Source organism: Euprymna scolopes, chromosome 20 (assembly GCF_053919585.1).
Source record: "Euprymna scolopes isolate OS-2025 chromosome 20, ASM5391958v1, whole genome shotgun sequence".
Classification (NCBI taxonomy): domain Eukaryota; kingdom Metazoa; phylum Mollusca; class Cephalopoda; order Sepiida; family Sepiolidae; genus Euprymna; species Euprymna scolopes.
The window spans coordinates 15,353,248-15,373,176 of record NC_136501.1 but is presented as its reverse complement, the minus strand read 5'-3'; the positions used below and the strand labels follow the sequence as shown (position 1 = coordinate 15,373,176).

The following is a 19,929-nucleotide window of genomic DNA, read 5'->3' as shown; positions in this document are numbered from 1 at the left end:
GTACATACTTTTCTGTATTTTATTTACTTTTAAGTGCCGTCATAAGTGCCAATCTGAATAAGCACCCCAAAACCTCACTCGGCTAGGTAGAAGAGTAACTTGTCTTGCCTTTGGTAACATTTGTCATATATTTGTTTTGTTTATTTACTACTTGAAAATTGTCTATTGTAATAAATGACTAACATTAGATTAAACAATAAATAAATAAATAAATAAAAATGATTAAATATGCAATTATCAAAGTTATGTTGACACGGGAAATACAAACACAAAAACGCACGAGAAATGGTCATACAATAGTATTAATGTAGAGATTTCGCAACTCAATTTTTTTCTTCTTTTTTAGCGCAGCTACTAATAGGAGAGAAAGCAGACATATTTAAAACGAGAGGGAGGGGGGTCGAAGAGTTCCCCCCTCTCGCCTTACAAGGTGCCCCCCTCACGGCTTACAAGGTGCCCCCTTCCATCGCTCTCACTCTCACGTTCGGTCGTTTTCCTGATGCATTATGGTTGATATTCGGGGGAAGTAACCGCCATTATTATTATTTAATCCTTTCAAGAAAAACAAAAACCCTGCTTAGCTTTCATTATTATTAACGTTCTCCTTTCTCTTGGGCGATCATGCCGAACGTCAACTGTTGTGTACCGTACTGTTGTGCCGACTCCAAGAGACACGGGGGTCTTCGTTTTTACACTTTGCCCAAAGATAAGGAACATCGCCAGGCGTGGATCCTCCTCATCCGAAACACCAATCTCCGCATCACCTCTCGGTACACGAGCGTGTGTAGTCTCCATTTCCCGGGAGGTTCCAAGACGTACGACACCAAGGATCCTTCCATATTTCCATGGAGCCCCCAATGGCCAGCCATTATCCAAGAATACAACAACAGACAGCAGCTCTATCAAAACAACAACGGGTTGTTGGATACGAATTCTAAAAAGAACCGACCTATGACCCTTCGGATACCTCCCATGTGTCCGTGGGCTGACCAGTACAACGATATTAACTCCAACAAGAATATCCATGATTTTTATTCACCAAAAACACTTCAGGTTGACCACGAACTGCAGGAAATTACTACGAATTCGAACTGGACCACAAATGATTTCTTCCGAACAATCGAAGTAAGTTTTTGTTATTGTTTTGCATTCGTAAGGAATGGTATAAGCAGTTTTACATTCTGCGATAATAAAAATGGTACTCGTTTACAATCAAACCCATTAAAAAAAAAAACATTACAGAAAAAATCTTTGACATACGTACCTGTCACGAAACGAAGATGTCATATTCCAAAAATCATGCAAAATGATCAAGTATTTTTTATAGCGATTTTAATAGTAAATCGAATCCATTACAAAGTTGGTTTTGATCTTTACAGTTCGAATTGGGTTGTCTCCACTTTATTGTTACTAGTCCACTTAATGATCTGTGCCGAAATAACGTTATTTAAAAAGCCATTCTTAACATAGGGAGGGGAAGGTGTTTTGTACACATTCTATACCTTAACCTTACAACTGAATAAAAAAAACATAAAACTTTAATTAAACTTGGAAATACGATTTTAAAAAATAGCGCAGATCAGTAAGTGCACCCCTTTAAAACATGACTAATGAAAACATTACATCTCGCTTTGTCAAAAAATTTGATTTTTTTTTTTTTTTTTTTTTTTTTTTTTTTTTTTTTTAGCATACTTATGTGATTTTTAGATTATCTTCATTCCGTGACGCGGGTTACGTATATCATAAAGTTTTCTGTATTTTTGTTTTGAAAATAGGTTCTAAATAACCAGAGTTTTCCTTTCTTTAGAAATAATAGCTGTATTTGGTTTAAAGGCAATACAAACCATTATATATATATATATAATTATTTTTTTACTATAATAATTAAATACCTACAGACACTAGTGTTTCATCCTTTCGGGAATCTTCAGTGCAGAGTGACACGATTAACACCAGTCGAACGATTCGAACCCCGCAACACGAGACATCTCTGGATCGATTAGCGAAGACCATATCAATTCGGCTACCATTAACCGCGTGAAATAACGTTGAATTTAAACATTTTAATTTTAAATGTTCATTTACGTCAGTCAAACAGTGATCTAATCGTTATACGATGATCTATGCATAAGAGCTAAATTGACCGACTTTAATTCAACTGAAAGTGCCCAACGATAAGAAACGAAACGAATTTCTTAAAGGGCTGTCATATACACATACATATTAAACCCGAAGTTACGGTAACGCTCACCCTCCCTGGCTTCCCATATTTGCTCGGTAATGCACAAAAATAAACTCTAGTTTTTAAAACAAGAAAACGCTTTTATGTTCGAATTTTTTAGATGAGGATTGATGATTTGGATTATTCGGACTACTGTTCTCATCTTGAGTGTGATTTTCACAACGTTTCAGCCTTTGTAACCTCCGACCCTTTTCAGGCGTATCTTGTATTTCTGAATCTTTCTGTTGAACTTTGGAATCTGCACGGAATTTCGAACCGCAAGTACCTGTGGCATAAAGTACGTGGTAAAATTCAGTTTTAAGTAAAAACTCTTCTGGTGGTTGCAGGTTCAATCCTCGGTGCATGCAGTAACTGCAATTATTGCGAATTATTTCAGACTTCTATCCGATCATAACCGACGGAACGAGGGCGCGCTATCGCGTCGATTAAATAAAGGCTTCGGTTCGAAATAATCCATATAAAAACATGGTCAATGTGCACTGCAGTCACTGCACTGGTTGTCCAATCTGCAAAGGGTGTTTATTCCGAAAGCCGTTCTTAACCTGATGAGATTGAAGATAAGAAAATGCCTTTCGTAATAAATATCCCCAATCTCCTCGTGTCAAGAACGGCTTTCGGAATAAAGACCCGCCCTCCAACCTCCACATGTTAAGAACGGCTTTCGGAATAACCCCCTTTGCATGTTGGACAACCAGTGCACATTGACCTAAAACAGAAAATTACTTATATTAAATCCACAATTTATAAAAAAAGAAAACAATACAATTTGGAAGCTTAACTCGTTGGTCTAAGGGAGGTAACTGTTTACTAAGTATTGTAAAAAAACTTTTGTAACAAAGTTTTATATCATTAACAAAAAATATGTAAAAAGGCGACGATATTGTAATTTTTCTTAAAACATTCGAGTAATTGCAAGAAATTTTTTTATCAACTACTTTAGTAAAATAGACTTACCTCCCTTGGAACAATGAATTAAGCTTCCCTATTGCCCAAAATACAACAGAAAAAAGAAAAAAAAAATAGGGGGGGTGTCAGGAACCCCAGTTTAATTTTATATAGTTACCATTTGGGCCGATTTCATAACTCGTTATTAAATATTACCGAGCAAGTGTTCATATGCACCCAAGCTACTTTCTCTCCGCCAGTTTAAAGACTTCAAAATCACTTTCGAATGTCAATATACTCATTTTCATTGTCTACTTGCATGTGTAATGTCAGTTTAATTTTGTAGAGGAAATCCAGCTCCCTATCCTTAAAAAAAGGGAGGGGCACTTTGGATCGAGATAAACACGTTTACAAATATCGTATCAAATATTCTTTCCATTTTATATAATCTTCGTGGCCGTTGGAAGTGGTTTTGACGTCTTTAAACTGCCAGTGTGATGATATAGTTCCTATTTACAATGCCTCCCCACGGGACAGACACCACGGTCGTTTTTTAACATGGAGAAAAGGAACAAAAATAAAAATTGTTTCAGTCGTGAAGGATTTCTCCTCCACTGACAGAATAAGAAATTGAAGTGCAGCATCTGAAGAACAGATACTACACTTTGAGATATTAAATCTTTTATTCATGTTAAAAAATACAGTCAAAATCAATGATGAACAAAAAACTTAGGCACATATGGCCAACTCAAAAGGGGGGGATTTTGGGGGTCGTTAGTCATCCTTGTCACTCCAGAACTAAACAAAGTCAAAAGTTTCTCCCAGCTAGTATCTTCTTTCACCATAATACCGCATTCACCCTTTCATATTTGGGGACGTCCTACTTAACTCCCAATTTTTAAAACACACTTTGATCTTGTCCCGAAGGCCAAAAAATCCCAAGAAATAGTACTTTTTTATAAAAATTTTTTTAATTCTCTGCATCTACACAAATACAAACTTCAGGAATTTATTAGTATAGGCAAGAAAACGAAAGTGTCACGGTGACATTTATTGGGATATTCCTATCAGAATTTTGTTTTATTTTGGATTTTGAGCGATTATCGAGACTCCATTATCACATGTCCGCCATTTTGTTATCCTTTTAACTTAAGCACTCTACACTTCTTGTGTTTCCAACTAAATAAACGTTTTAAAGTTACTTACGCCTGAAAGTATCCCGTACCTCTACAAGGCCAACATTCACTTATGTATGGAATATTGTTGTCACATTTGGCTGGTGCATCTGCTACTAGTCTCTCGCTCCTAGAAAGAGTTCAAAAAGGTTGCCAACCTGATAGGTCATGGACTGTCATCTAAGCTTCAACCTCTGTCCCATCGACGAAATGTAGCATCCCTCTGCCTGTTTTACAAGCATTTCAATAATGGATGCTCTGACGAAATACAAGCCCTTGTACCCCTTCGACGTAACCCAACAAACTCGACAAACAGCAAAGTCCCACCCCTACACAGGAGAGATCCCTAGATCCCTATTACTCCAATAGCTTCTTTCCCAGAACTGCTAAACTAGAAACTCCCTTCCGGATTCCTGCTTTCCCAACTGTACTGACATGCAGAAGTTCAAGTGCAATGTGAACAGACATCTTGCTGCTCAGCTCCTTACATAATATCCCTGCAACTTATTCGGGTTAAAAAAAAAAAAAAAAAAAACTTATCCAGCTAGGTAGAAGAATAACGTGTTGCCTTTGGTAACATTCATTTGCTATATATTTGTTTTGTGACCATTTTTTGTAACTTGTCTATACTAATAAATGCTCCAAACATCTTATAGCCTGCCTTCAGTCTTGACAGACTATGAATACCCACTGTAAGGGTGCATGCGCGTGAAATTTTTGTGACGAGAGTTGCACAATCTCCAACCACACCTTTCCTGAGTTGACATTGTTGAATATCAGTAGCAAGTGGAGGTTCAGGACGACTGGAAACAAATGCCGAGATAAGTGGGAAGCGCATACAGCGCCTAGAATTCCCAAATGGTCACCCATCTGGTACTAGCCAGGCAACGTTGCTTAACTTCGGTGATCTGACGAGAACCGGTGTGTCAACGTGATTATGCCGTACATAATATCTTATATAGCGAAATTATTAACAAATATTTACACTTCTTCCTGTACGTGAGAAGTAAAATGTATTTGTTTCGTTCCGATACTATACTTCATATTTTCTGTTTTCGGTTAATAAAGAAAATCCTTCCAGACTGTCTATTATTTCTTTATTTTCAATGGCTTTCCGTTTTCCGAATGCCTAAGAACAATATCTAACTCTAAATAAAATAAATAAACCAGTCTATTGGAAACATGAGCGATTCTACCAAATTACCGAAAGCTTTCATATATAAATTATATATTTTTTAAGCATTTATACAAAATCATCTTGCTTCATTCGTTCATGATTACATCATTTCCGCTTCAAGGAACCTATATCTAAAATTTCAAGTGTTTAGACCCAAAATTAGTGTAGGAGTTTGTTAGAGTTCTCAAAGGTCAAATCGTTGAGCTTTTGACCCCCTTAACAGCCAAATTTCTGACCGAAAACGGATTACAAAGATTTTCCCAAATCTCAGTACCCTGTATATCAAATTTCGAGTCTGTAGACTGAAAATTGACAGAGTTATTGCGTAGGAAAATGTACACACACACGTTCACTTTATATATATATATATATATATATATATATATTACTATCATGTGTGCCTGGGTGTTTTTTAGGTTTATGCTGAGCAAAAAAAAAAAAAAAAAAAAAAAGAAATTGTCAATTTTTTTAAACTTTGATCCCTATTATGACCCCTTAACATTTATTGCTTTGGGCTCGAATCAAGTTATTAAGTTAGATCCATGTCCAAGGAACCTATATCTAAAATTTCAAGTGTTTAGACCCAAAATTGTGGGAGGAGTTTGGTAGAGTTCTCAAAGGTCAAATCGTTGAACTTTGATCCCTTACCAGCTGGATTTCTGGCGGAAAACCGATCACAAAGATTTTCCCAAATCTCAGTACCCTTTATATCAAATTTCGAGTCTGTAGACTAAAAATTGACAGTTATTGCGTAGGGAAATGTACACACAGACAGACACGTTCACATAAATCATACTTAAAGGATTTAAAGCGATTAATGTGAAATAGGTAGCATTACAAGGCTGATCTCAAGTATGAATTAGTGACTTTATTTGCCCTTGTTTTTGTAAGATGACGACGCGAGACAGTCCCCTTTTGTTTCCTCATAAAACTTTAATCTTGTTAAAAATAAAACTACTTGATCAATTTACGTAATTTTTGGAATATGCCATCTTCGTTCTGCGACGATGATAAAGATTTTCATAAAGATTGTCACGTGTTTTCGCTATTATTATTATTATTATTATTATTATTATTATTATTATTATTATTATTATTATTTAGGTTGAATTCTAAATAAGAACTGTTTTATTTGATCACGTCCACAACGTCAATAACATAAAATTACATTTAATTCTAGCAAGAAATTACTTTCTATCCACAAGTTTCGAATTTAAAATTGATTTGGAACCTTTTAAGAAATTTTTATATAATTATAGCTAAGACCAAATTCAAGTGTTACAGTTTGTTTTTTCATGCTTCTAAGCCAAAGAAAAGCAGTGTTTTCCGCCGCCGCCGCCGCCATCCTAGTGTTCGTTCGTGGAACACATTTCCTAGCTATTTTCTAAACTGCCGAATGCGTTTTGTTAGGCAATGTGTGAAACTACTGCAAAACGTCATCGGCCGATATTGACGCATGCGTATTTGTGATTCCTTATTCGAAATCTGTCTCACAACAACTCGCGACGTTGTGTTCGTTCTTTCTCTCGCTCTCCAGATATGGAGACTGCGAGTACATCTTGCGAACCGGATCCTGTAATGAAGCAACAGTTCTACATAGAACTGCAAAAAAATCGGAGTACAGCAGGAAGGAACGCCGTTTTTCTAACAGACGAACGTTATGAAGAATTAGTGGATGAAGTGAAAATTGCTAAAAACGCCCCAAAGAAGGTACCTCGCCATTACTGGCTATTGAATAAGTATGACGTTCTCGTTGTCGAAGATAAGCCCAAGCTAATTAAACCATTAACCGACGATGAGAAGTTACAGTTTTATGTGCCCGACAGTGAACTATTCGATGTCATCTATAACATTCACATATCGATTAACCATTGTGGTCGCGATCGATTGATTAAGGAACTCTCGCCGAAATATAAGAACATTACACGTCATGATATTGAGTTATTCCTTCAGCTCTGTATACCATGCCAACATAAGCTGAAAGCTAACAAAAAGGGACTTGCTAGGCCCTTTGTTTGCACGGAAGTTAATTCTCGCTGTCAAGTTAACTTGATCGATTTTCGATCCCACCCTGATGAAGAAGGCAACAAATATATACTCGTCTATCAAGATTACCTCACAAAATTTGTTGTACTGAAACCGCTTAAAACAAAAAACGCCGACGAGGTGGCTTTTAAATTGGTAGACATTTTCACCCTTATTGGAGCCCCGTCTATCTTACAATCAAACATTGGACCGGAATTTTCCAGTCAGGTTGTGTTAAGTCTTAAAAAGTATTGGTCCCAGCTTAAGATTGTCTATGGAAAGCCTTACCATAGCCGGGACCAAAAGAGAGTGGAATGGGACAGTCAGGATATACAAAACATGTTAACAGCATGGATGCGGGAGGAGAACTCGACCCAATGGAGCACGGCCCTGCGCTTCATCCAATTGATGAAAAACCAGAGCTATCATACGGCTATCAAAATGTCACCGTATGAAGCACTCTTCGGATGTAGAATAAAGATTGGATTAAACACTTCAAATTTGCCCCAAGAAATGTTAGAAGACATTAAGAGTGAAGAGGAATTGTCAGAAATTGTCAAATTAACGGATGAACCGAATGCATACACACGTGACCAAGAAGAGGAAGATGAAACATCTACAGCTATATCGGTCGAACTATCACAGGTTCAACTAATATTTATCACTCGTTATTGTGTGTGTGTGTGTGTATATATATATATATATATATAGGAAATTTATTACTGTGAATCCAGAATGAGTGTTTACATATTGTTTCAGCTAGAGGGAAATCCTCAAAAAGAGGAAATATCCGACTAGCTTCGTCAGAATTCTGGACTCAGTAATAAATTTCCTATATACTGCTCTGGCTACACATTGAGCACTAGTCTGGTTTTTTCACCACTGATATATATATAGATATATAATATATCTTCTTTCCGCCTTAATCACTTATTAATTAAAATTACGACTTTTGGGGTTTTTGAGTATGCTGAAAACGAATATCGCATTTAAATTTTGCGCAAACAAGTAGCTTTCCGCATATTAAGCAATGTAATTCCTTATCTTATCACCGAGTGGCCATTTTTTACGCGCAAGCGCGTGCTTAGTTTTTGACGCATTTTATGTATCGATTTTCAGCATTTATGTCAACAGTGCTCAATACTTGAGTGGAGCTCGGTAGCAAGTTATGAAACACAGAATTTTCCGCCTTTCATTGTGATGAATCGTCGCGATGATGAAATGCGGAAAATTCTGTGTAGCTTAATTGCCATATATTTTTCATAGCATATGTATACTTTTTTTTTTCAGGATTGACTTCAACAGTGTTCGATACACGAGTAGAAGGTTAATAAAATCGAGGATCTTAATTGATTAGAAGTTGGAGTATGCACAGCTTAATTATAAAAAAAAAAACTTTGTACAGCGTAAATCCATGCAATTAACCTTATGATTTACCTCGGGAATGAAACAAACCTTTCTGCATAGTACATTTGTGTGTGTGTGTGTGTGTATATATATATATATATATATATATATATATCTTTTGTACTCCTAAATATAGAAGTTACGGTGCTAGTGCACTTACTGATCCGCGCTATTTTATAAATCGTATTTCCAATTTTAATTAAAGTTTTATGGGTTTTTTTTATTCAATTGTAAGGTTAAAGTACAGAATAGGTACAAAACACCCTCCCCTCCCCATGTTAAGAATGGCTTTTTTAAATAATAACGTTATTATTTCAGCACGGATCAATAAGTGCACTAGTACCGAAGTTACAATCATTGTTTACAAAATCTTAAGGTTTTGGCGAAAATATATTTCCATTAAAGAAAGAATATTATCGTGGAATTTGCGATAGGTCCGGACAGTCACAAAAATAAAAAAAAAAGCAAACGTTTTGTTATATTATAGCATCAACTTTAAAAAGAATATCTGCACTTGGAATGAAAGTAACACAGGGGCCCTCTTGGCCTTTTGGTTAGAAACAAAGTGTAGTATCTGTTCTGATACAACACTACACCTTTTCTGTCCTCGGGTAGTCGAGAAATCCTTCATGACCGAGACAATTTTTTTATTTTTGTTCCTATCTAGAGTGTCCCTTTTTAGAGAGCTGGATTTTCCCCACATTAAAAACCGACCTTGTGTCTAACTCTGCCCTCATGGTGAGGTAAATAAATAGGAACACAGGGGGACTCATCGATTCTCTACAAAAGTCGAATGTCTCGGAGGGAGAGGCTAAAAGGGTACTTTATGCGTATGCATCTGTTACTGCGCTATTTCTTTAATAGTATTTTCAAGTTAAATCCAATTTTTACGATATTTTTGTTCATTAAATTGTAACGTACAGAATAATTACAAAACACCCTCCCGGCTCATGTTAAAAGAATGGATTACTAAGTAACGCTTTATTTCAGCGCGGTAACAGATTCATAATTATCGATAAAAGACTATAAAGTTACCAAATCTCCACTCTGCAACCTATTTCTCACGGAAGAGACGTTGCAAGTCTATTGTTGCTTTCATGGAAAGTGTCCAACTGAACTTCAGTCTATGGCCCTTCAAGGCATTCGCTGCAAAAACTCGTCCAACTTCAACCACTATCAACAGTTTCTCCCCACTATCTGTACATATATCTAAACAAATCCCATGAACAAAACTTCTTTCCTAGAATTGACCGCCTGTGGAGCTATATCACCGATCTTTTTTCTAGTCGACTACAACATAGTCGTCTTCAAGTCTAATGTAAACAAATTTCTGTTGAGCCGCCCCCGTAATCAAATTGCACCCATTACTAGTCTACTAGATTGTAGTCTCAGTGACCACCTTACACTCAATTAACCCTTATCCTCGAGTAGCCTTTAGCGACTCCCTCGTAAAACAAAATTTACTCCAATTAATCACTTTTCTTCCCTCATCAATACTGAATACATCTTTGCCCCCCCCCCAAATACGCGCTTCTACAGAATTTGAACTGATCAAAAACTACTTTTATCAAAGAACCTTACAACTTTGATTAGAATTAGGTTATGTTTTAAAAAATTCGGTTCAATTTCTGTAAAAGCACAAAAAAAAAAAAAAGAATATTTTAATATGTAAAAATGAATAAACAAGGGGTTATGGGCTGGGTGCATTGCATTACGGGGTTTTTCATTCAAACCTGGTGACGCCAGAAATTCCCGTTTAAACTGCTTCAATATTTTCAAATAAGGGTGAATCTGAACGAGAATCCCCCACCTACCCCTAAGAACGGCTTTCGGAATAAACACCTCCAACCTCCCCATTAAGTTAAGAACGGCTTTCGATTTTTTTGCAATTTTTTCAGTGGATTATTATTGGCCACTAATATATTGCGGGGATGAGGGTGATTCTCGTTCAGGTCCGCCCAAATAATTTTACTTTGAAAAAAAAAAAAAAAAAAAAATCCAAAGATTTATATCATGAAAACTTGCTCAAAATAATTTCAAATTATTGTTCCCGGACAACGGCAAGCTAGGTTACTAGTTAATTTTTAATTAAACTTCTATCTTTATACACTTTGCCTATGAATAACAGCGGCCATTTTGCAGTATAAAAAAACAAAACAAAAAACGCGATAGTGCAAAGAAGGTAACGTGCTTGAGGGTGGGGTGGGGGGATAGCAGATGCCTCCCCGATTTTTACTTTCACTTTTTTCTCACATCCAGCCGACATTCAGTGGACTTGTTTTTTTTTTCTTTCTAATAAAACGGTCATTAACGATGCTTTTTTTTTCTTTTTTAAGTTATTTCAAACTATCAGTGACGCATTATGCAAATTAAAACAAAAATCACTTTTATTATTTCAAATTATTTAATCAAGTAAAAATGCCATTTTTTTTTTACTTGATTACTAAATTAAAAAAAGTTATTCTAGCAAATTAATAAACAAAAATATCGTAAAAACCGAATTCAACTTTAAAATACGGTACTTGTACAGTTTAATCAAGACATTAAAAACTGAAAATATCGAAAAAAAAAAAGTTTAAATGGTACGTATCCGTTATGGAATGAAGTTCCGAAAAAACTTTTTCGCTGCTGCTACACTGTAGCAGCGAAAAAAATAGTGCAGATCAGCAAGTGCTGTAGCAGCACTTGCTGATACGCGCTATTTTTTAAATCGTATTTCTAAGTTTAATTAAAGTTTTATGTTTTTTTTTTTTATTATTCAATTGTAAGGTTAAAGTACAGAATATGTATAAAACACCCTACCCTCCCCATGTTAAAAATGACTTTTTAATAGGCACTGCCAAAACTAAGGGGGGGGGGGCAGGTAAATACTTTTTGACGGACCGTCTTTTTAAAAATCTACCAAAAATCAGATAATTATCCAATCAATACAAAATTTTCAGCGATTATTAAGAGAAGAATGAAATTTATAACAATGTACTTATTTTTCATAAACAAATATATATATATATATATATATATATATATATATATATATATATATTCTTACCCTCCCCCTTGTTTTGAGGGGGTTCCAAATATGCTTAAAATAATCATCTGAAACTGAACAAAACATTGTGTTGTTGTAAGGGACGGGATTATAGATTAAAAAAAAAAAAAACTTGTTTGCATACCTTATTTTGACGTCTGAATATCAGAACTTCGATTGTGTTTAATTATCCCGCTTTTGAGTTTTGAAGTGTGAAATTCGGTGAATATGTTAAGTAAAACAATTTAAGCTAAGTAAAACAAACAAAAAAAATTTTTTTTTAATATTTATACGAAAAAAGCCATTTTAAGATCTTTGATAAATAAATTAACAATTTCTTTTTAGCGAGCCGAATATGACCATTATTAAACAGGGCATGCTTTGTAGAATCGATACAAAAAAAAAAAAAATTCGATAAATATTGTGCCCTTTGTGTTAAAAATATCATTATTTTTTCGATCCAGTTTGGAAACGTTTGCCGCCTTTCGACTACGGTGGACCAAACGCGCTGAAATAATTTTTTTTTATTCTGCTTTAAATTGCCCCCCACACACATACACATTAAAAACAATACTCATACAAATGGTCACCCATCTGGTACTGGCCAGCCTCAGCGTTAATAATACATTGAAATTTTCGTCACTGAAAAATAAGTTGTTTTTTTTTTTTTTGGCTTTTTGGTCTTCCGTAGTTATCAAGTACAAATGTAAACAGTAATCAAATCGACTCGAAGTAACTGGTTGCCTATATGAATAAGTGGAATTATTTGAAATCCAGGTACTTATAATATTTTTGCATATTCTCATAGAAAATCACCCTAAATCTTAGACAAGAAATAAACAAATTAATTCTTTCAAAAACCTTTTTTTTTTTTTTTTTTAAACTATATATGTTTTTTGTGCAAAATAAAAAACGCCAATTGTTAACTTTTGGGGAAAATTTAACATTTAAAATTTAATTAAAAATAGTAGAAAAAGTTTTACATTATTCTGCTTTCTATGATAAAATTCAGGGTTTTATCTTTCTGGGAAAAAAAAAGTTACTCAGAAATAATGGATTTTAATAAATGTAATTTCGTTTTAAAAAACAACTTGATTTTTCGGCCATTTTTGGCGGTGCCTACTTTTTAAATAATAACGTTATTATTTCAGCACGGATCAATTAGTGCACTAGTACCAAAATTTCACTTAATTTCATCAAGTAGTTTTTGTTTTACAGCGAAAAAACAATTTGTTATGATACCGAGCAAAAGATTCGATTTTTAGGAAGAAAAGCTAGTATTAAAGATGGGGAAGGGAATGTCGGCGCTTTAAACTGAGTTTTTAAAATCCAAACAAAAACTTCAACGTGCTGTCATAAAAACAAAAACTACTCGATCAAATTAAATGAAATTTTTTTTCCGGTGATCTTCAGTTCAAAACGGATGCGTACAATATAACCTTTTTTTTTTTTCTATATTTTCATTTTTGATGTCTTGATTAAACTGTACAAGTATCGAAAATACTATGAAATAAAATAGCATTCTAAATTCAGTAATCAAAGACACCTGCTACAGATTTTTTTTAAAATATAGTATTTACGCGTTAAATTAAAGTTTTACGGTATCTTTTGTTTATTCTTAAGTTAAAGTACAGATTAGTTACAAAACACCCTCCCCTCGTAAATAACATTGTCGTTCTTTGCGCGGCACGGTACCTTCTCTGCATAAGTACCAAAAACAAACGTTACCAAAGGCAAGATATGTTACTCTTCTATCTACCCAATAAATGCCCCCAAGACATTTAGGTGGGTCTATTAGTATTTTATTTAATTTTCGAACGATTGTCGAGATCCTTAAGATCATCGTCTCGTGTCCGTCATTTTTTTTTATTGTTCTAAACACAATACTACTTGTTTCAAACTAAATAAACACTTTAAAATAAGTAAGAACGACACTTATCCGGGTAGGTAGAAGAGTACATTATCATGCCTTTAATAGCATTTATTATATATAATTTATTTATACAAACATTGATGGCTACATATGTGCATGTTTCTGTAATCACCCGTGTTGAGGAGATTACGTCTTCAGGCCACGAATAATCTTCGAATACTGATATTTCAAGACACGCAAAAAAAAAAAAAAAAAAAAAAAAAAAAAATCCTTATTTCGTTTACAAAATTAGAAATCTTGTCACCTAATATGTGTATGTGTGGTGGAGGATAAGTAACGATCTATTCCTCACAGGTTTTTATCTTTCCATATCTTAACTTCTTTTTTTTTTTTTTTTATTCCCTTATATTCTTTTTTATCTCGTCTTGTGCTACATTTTGTCTCGCCTGGCCGGTGGTCCAAAGCATCTGCATGCTTCAGATGATTATCCAGTTCGGTTAAGCCGCCATTTTAAGTTTACATACACATTCTATTCTAGAAGTAAATAAAACACACACACACACACACGCACACTCAGGGGTGGATACACACGTTTGTTATATTCTAACGTACATATACGCACAGAAATATGAATTATAAGTATAAAAATAAAATAAATATATTCAAGACTCAACTTCTGCACGCATAAATATACCTCAATACATGTACACAAATCCATACTCTGATACTGTACACCCGCGTACATATATACACACACACACACACACACACACACACACACACACACACAAATATACATAATTTATATATACAGTTAAATACACATTTACACAAAACGTAAACGCACACCCATATAATCTACATTGATAGCCATACACGTAGTTATATCTATACAGATACTTAACTTAACATAAATAGCCATACTAATACAAAACTTAATTGGGAACCTTAAAACCTGTAGATCCCAATCGGATACACCTTTCAATAAAACATATATACACATACGGGCATAGACACACATATATGTATAAATATGATACATAGATATATAGATATCCATATACATATATACAAATACACACACACACACACATCTGCTTACCCCTAACGCATAAATATACAGTCATACAAGTACATACACAAAAACTCTATTTAATAAATTTTATTTAATAAGGTGCCTTCTAGCTACGGTGGTTACGGTAACCCCTTTATATGAAACAGCGTATTATTATAGTTTACATAGGCGTACACATACATAGATATACATACGCATATACTCTCTGGTATACTCTCATATATGAGACAGCCCATCTTAATAATTCAGATACACACACACACATGACCACTAGGCACCGCCAAAACTGGGAGGGGGGGGGGCAGGTCAGTACTTTTTGACGGACCGTCTTTTTAAAAATCTACCAAAAATCAGGTAATTATCCGATCAATACGAAAGTTTCAGCGATTATTAGGAGAAGAATGAACTTGATAACAGTGTACTTATTTTTCATAAACGATATTTATATATATTTTTTTGCTTACAAAACCCCCCTTGTTTTGAAGTGGGAACAAATATGCTTAAAATAATCATCTGAAACTGAACAAAACATATTGTGTTGTTGTAAGGGACAGAATTATAGATAAAAAAAAAAAAATTGTTTGCATACCTTATTTTGACGTCTGAATATCAGAACTCCGATTGTGTTTAATTATCCCGCTTTTGAGTTTTGAAGTGTGAAATTCGGTGAATATGTTAAGTAAAATAATTAATTTAAGTTAAGCAAAAAAAAAAAAAAAAAGGGAACGAGTTTTCCGGGCACCGTATTCCCCACGTTATCTTATTGTAAAAACCTCAAATATATGTGACAATTTCTCCTCACATAGAGAGGTGAGGGGTCGTGAGACTGCATGCACTGCTGAACAAACACTCACCTTTATTTCCTTGCAAAATGATATGCCTTGTGTAGCCAAGACGTTAGTGGCTACCGGATAAGTCATCTTTTATAATGAAGACAATTCATAAAGGTACGGTGGTTAAAAATCATCAAACTGGTTTATGTAAGATCAACGTAATGCTCGCAGTCCATCTTTAAGGAAGACAGTTAAATCAATGAACAGGTTTACGCGAGGTTAATGTATTGCTCGTTAAAGTAGCTACACATTATTATTTTTACTCGGCGCAGTCAAAAAGGCGACAAGAATTACTGAGTTCACTTTTTTTTCTTTTTTTTTTTTTACATGAACCCGTCAGCCATAGAAGGAAGACAAGTGCAAATGGCGTTTAAATTCGGTAATTTTTAACAAATCAATTACCTTTCTTTTTAATTTTCATATATTAGAAAATAAGTTAAAATACGTTATATATAAAATAAATATGATTATTGTTATTATTAATTAAATTAAATATAAAATAAGTGGTAAATGGGCACTTTAGATGCGTAAATTATTTGAACTACATAAACCTATAAAACCCATAAAGAAATAAAAGGTATATCGTGAACTTAAGACCCTTTTTCGAATTTGTAGGTGGGTAAGTTTTTTTTTTTTTTTTTTTTTTTTTTAGCGGAAGTCGTGCCAGTGTATACCAAGGAAAAAGTGGCTCTTGTGCCATGGAGCAACTTTTGTTTTCATTTTGAAAAGTCCAGAACAGGGGGAGACAATTCAATTTCTGAACAGTACTGTTTAATTAGAGAATATCACTTGTAAAGAAAAACTTAATTTTCAAAAACACTTACACGCATGCCAATAATGACTGTCCAAATTATACATTTTAATGATTATTTTAATTTTGTTACGAAAATTTAAACTTTGTAAAAAAAAAAAGTTTTTTCAAATCAAACAAAAAAAAGTCAATGCATTCCAATAGTGACTGTTCAAAACTAAAATTGTAAAGTCATACATAGTCGTATAATGACAACATGAAAAAAAAGAAACTGGAATCTTAGGAAGATCTCTATTATTCCAGTAATTATAGGAGCAACTGGACTTATGAAAAAGAATTTCAAAATCTACCTGGCAAATATACCAGGTGAACTAAAGTGAAATCGAGATTCAAACAATTGTACTTAAAGGAGTAGTTAGAATTTTTACAAGATGTCCCAGCTGGAATATATGAGATAGCAGATAAATGTCTGGCATCCAAGAGTGTGCCCCATCCCCAGCTTGAACAAATTGATGAGAAAATTGAAAAAAAAAAAAAACGAGATGACTTTCATTCATTTGAGAATTGACTCTTTTTATGAAAATCTTTATTAAAAACTTATTATGTCATTAGAATTTTCCTAATTTTATTTTAATTCAATAAATATTCAGATAATGTTTTTATAGAAAATACTATTCTCTTATTAGATTAAACAATCATGTTCTGAATTTTTTTTTTTTTGCATTTTAATCTCAAACAAGGCACAGTGCCACTTTGATATAGTGTCCTACTATCTGGGACATAATTTGCAACGCTACTATGTAGGGAGTTGAGATGTCTGTTTACATTACACTTGAACTTCTACATGTCAGTACAGTCAGGGAAGCAGGGACCCGAAAGGGAATTCCAAACTCTAGCAATGCAAGGGAAGAAATTCTTAGAGTAGAAGGTTTTATGGCATCTGGGGATCTCTAGTGTAGAAGTGGTATTTTTCTGCTTGTCAGGTTTGTCAGCCGTATTTAGGTTGAAGAATGGCTTATATCTGTCAAAGCACCCACCATTAAAATACTTGTAAAACAGGCAAAGGGGTGCAATATTTTGTCAGTGGGACATGCAGAGGTTGAAGTCTACCTGACAGTGCAGGACCTATTAGGTTGGTGACTCTTTTGAACCTTGTCTAAGAGTAAGAGACTAGTAGCAGAAACACCAGCCCCAAATGTAGCAACAATACTCCATACATGGGCGAATGGTGGCCTTGAAGTACAGGATACTCTCAGTCTTGGCAGCACTGAATGTTATCCTCCATTTTTGTCCCCATTCCACCAGACTGGAGGTCTTCCTCTAGGGTTTCACCTCATGTTTATTATAGAGTGTGGTATTGTCAGCAAATATACCCATCTCGGAGAAGGTCATTTATGAATATCAGGAATAATGAAGGTCCAAGGATCGACCCGAGGCACACCCACATTTATATCATATTGTTTAGACATACAACCATCAAGGACAACCTGGATTCTTCTCTTAAGAAGGATTTAATTATGTTAAGTATTCGTCCAGTAATACTATATAATCTGAGTTTCATGACAAGACCATTATGCCATACCCTGTCAAAGGCCTTATCCAGTGCATGATATATACATTCAGAGATTAGTTAGGATATCTGCAGTAGAACGGGCTTGCCTAAATCCATATTGGTCAGACAGAAGTTTAGCAGCTGGGAGGTGATGGACTAGAGCTTTTTTAATTAAGAAGATTTTATCGAAAAGAGAGAGGAGGCTAATGGAGCAATAATTTAATGCAGGAGTTCTTTTGGCAGAATTCTTGTAAACTGATTGAATTGTCTCCATTTTGAGATCTTCAAAATAAAAACAAAAAAGTTATTCCATGACAGTAATGCAAAAGTGCCTTTATTTAAAAAGCTTTTTTTTTTCTTTTTTTTCTTTGTTTTTAGATATTTTGTTAAAATATTTCAGATATTATTGATGCTTGCTTACAGTTCGTCTAAAGTGGAAATTTTGTTAAGGTATCCTTTTAAGCAAAAACAATATTATTTATATAAGGGTCATTTGAAAAATAGCAATATATAAAAAAAAATGACGAAATTTGACCTAGTAGATCATCTGTTATACATAAAAGTAACGTTTGTGGAAAGTTGCATATTTCGCCATTGTCTTCATACTCATAAGTCAGAACAGCACCGCAAAAACAGAAATTGTATTATCTTTGTTTTTGGAGTTCCCACAACATTGATGTTGGCCAACGTTTCTTACCATAATATTTTGTGGTCTAAAATGCTACCAAAAGTAAAATAAGTTGCTCTTCTGTAATCAAGTACTTAAAAAAAATTAGTACAAATCTGTTTGTGTGCAATCTGTTGAATTCCATACAGACAAAACGAATGAAGAAAGAAGAAAAAAATGGTCGCCCTTTTCTTTTTATGCTTGTGACATTGTCACTTAATATGCAAATGAAATTCTTCTGGTTGAATATAAAAAAAAACAAAAAAAAAAACGATTATTTAGAGACGGGGTTGACTTTAAATTTGGATGTCAAAGTAGCAAGAATTGCCAGCAGTGCGTCGTGTTCTAGAGTTGAGTTTTGACAGCACAGTGTCGAAATTTGGAGTAGCAAGCTTTTGGCAGTAGTATGTTGAATTTAACATTTGATTATTTTAGCCATGTTACAGAAAATAATGCAAAATGTGACTTACACAAGCGACGACGCCTCTGTCTATCCTGTCAGGTGACTGAATCAAGAAAGGAAAGAGAAAAGTACTTACATCTATAGACAGTTTATTAATTTACATATAGCATTAATTTGCATATGAGGACAATGACTGCTGTGAAAAAAATGAAGAGAGGGGGCACAGGCGAGTCTCTTTTTTTTTTTTTTTTTGACCGCAGAGAGACAGTTTTTTTTTTTGTTTTTTTTTTTCATCGACACACTGTCAATTTAAGATAAAAAAATAAAAATAAAACTGCTATAAAATACTTTAAAACATAAACAAAACTCCTCCAAGTAGGTAAAAAAGTAGCATTTATTGCCTTTGGTAACAATTATTTCTTAGGTACATGCATTTTAATGGCTGACTCGGTAGGAAACATGGTTTTGAATGCTGGCTGATCATAATAAATGTTTTAAATTTTCGATTACGTTTTCATTGTATTTGAAAGATTATGGCCTAAAGTTAGTCTCTCAAAGAAAAAAAGTGTGTGAAATAAAAAATACATGGAAAAATCTTATCGCAAATCTAAAAAACCTTACATTTCATGTAAAAACAATGCATTATGAAAAAGATTGTGTTTAAATTTTTCTGGCAAGATTAAGATAAATTTTCTGGAATTATTTCCAAGTAAATTATTAAGTTAAAGTCTTAAAATTATGAATTAATAAAATAGATGTACTTGACTTTTTTTAAAAAATGTATCAATTATCCAAAAATGTGCCAGCTGTAACAAAGTTTGGGCAAATGTGTAGTT

General features: G+C 34.1%; 1 protein-coding gene across 2 annotated transcripts in view; it reads left to right on the top strand.

The window, feature by feature from the left end:
- The first annotated feature begins 360 nt into the window (after window positions 1-360).
- LOC145241335 (uncharacterized) overlaps window positions 361-19,929 on the top strand; it is a 110,928-nt gene continuing 91,359 nt past the window's right edge. Inside the window, exon 1 of one of the 2 annotated variants that reach the window (XM_080104180.1) lies at window positions 361-1,125. In XM_080104180.1, coding sequence (XP_079960306.1) covers window positions 622-1,125 — 504 coding nt within the window. In that variant the 5' untranslated portion in view covers window positions 361-621. Of the gene's footprint in view, window positions 1,126-6,947; window positions 8,150-19,929 lie in introns of those variants that run through there. The other variant, XM_080104179.1, reaches the window with a different exon arrangement.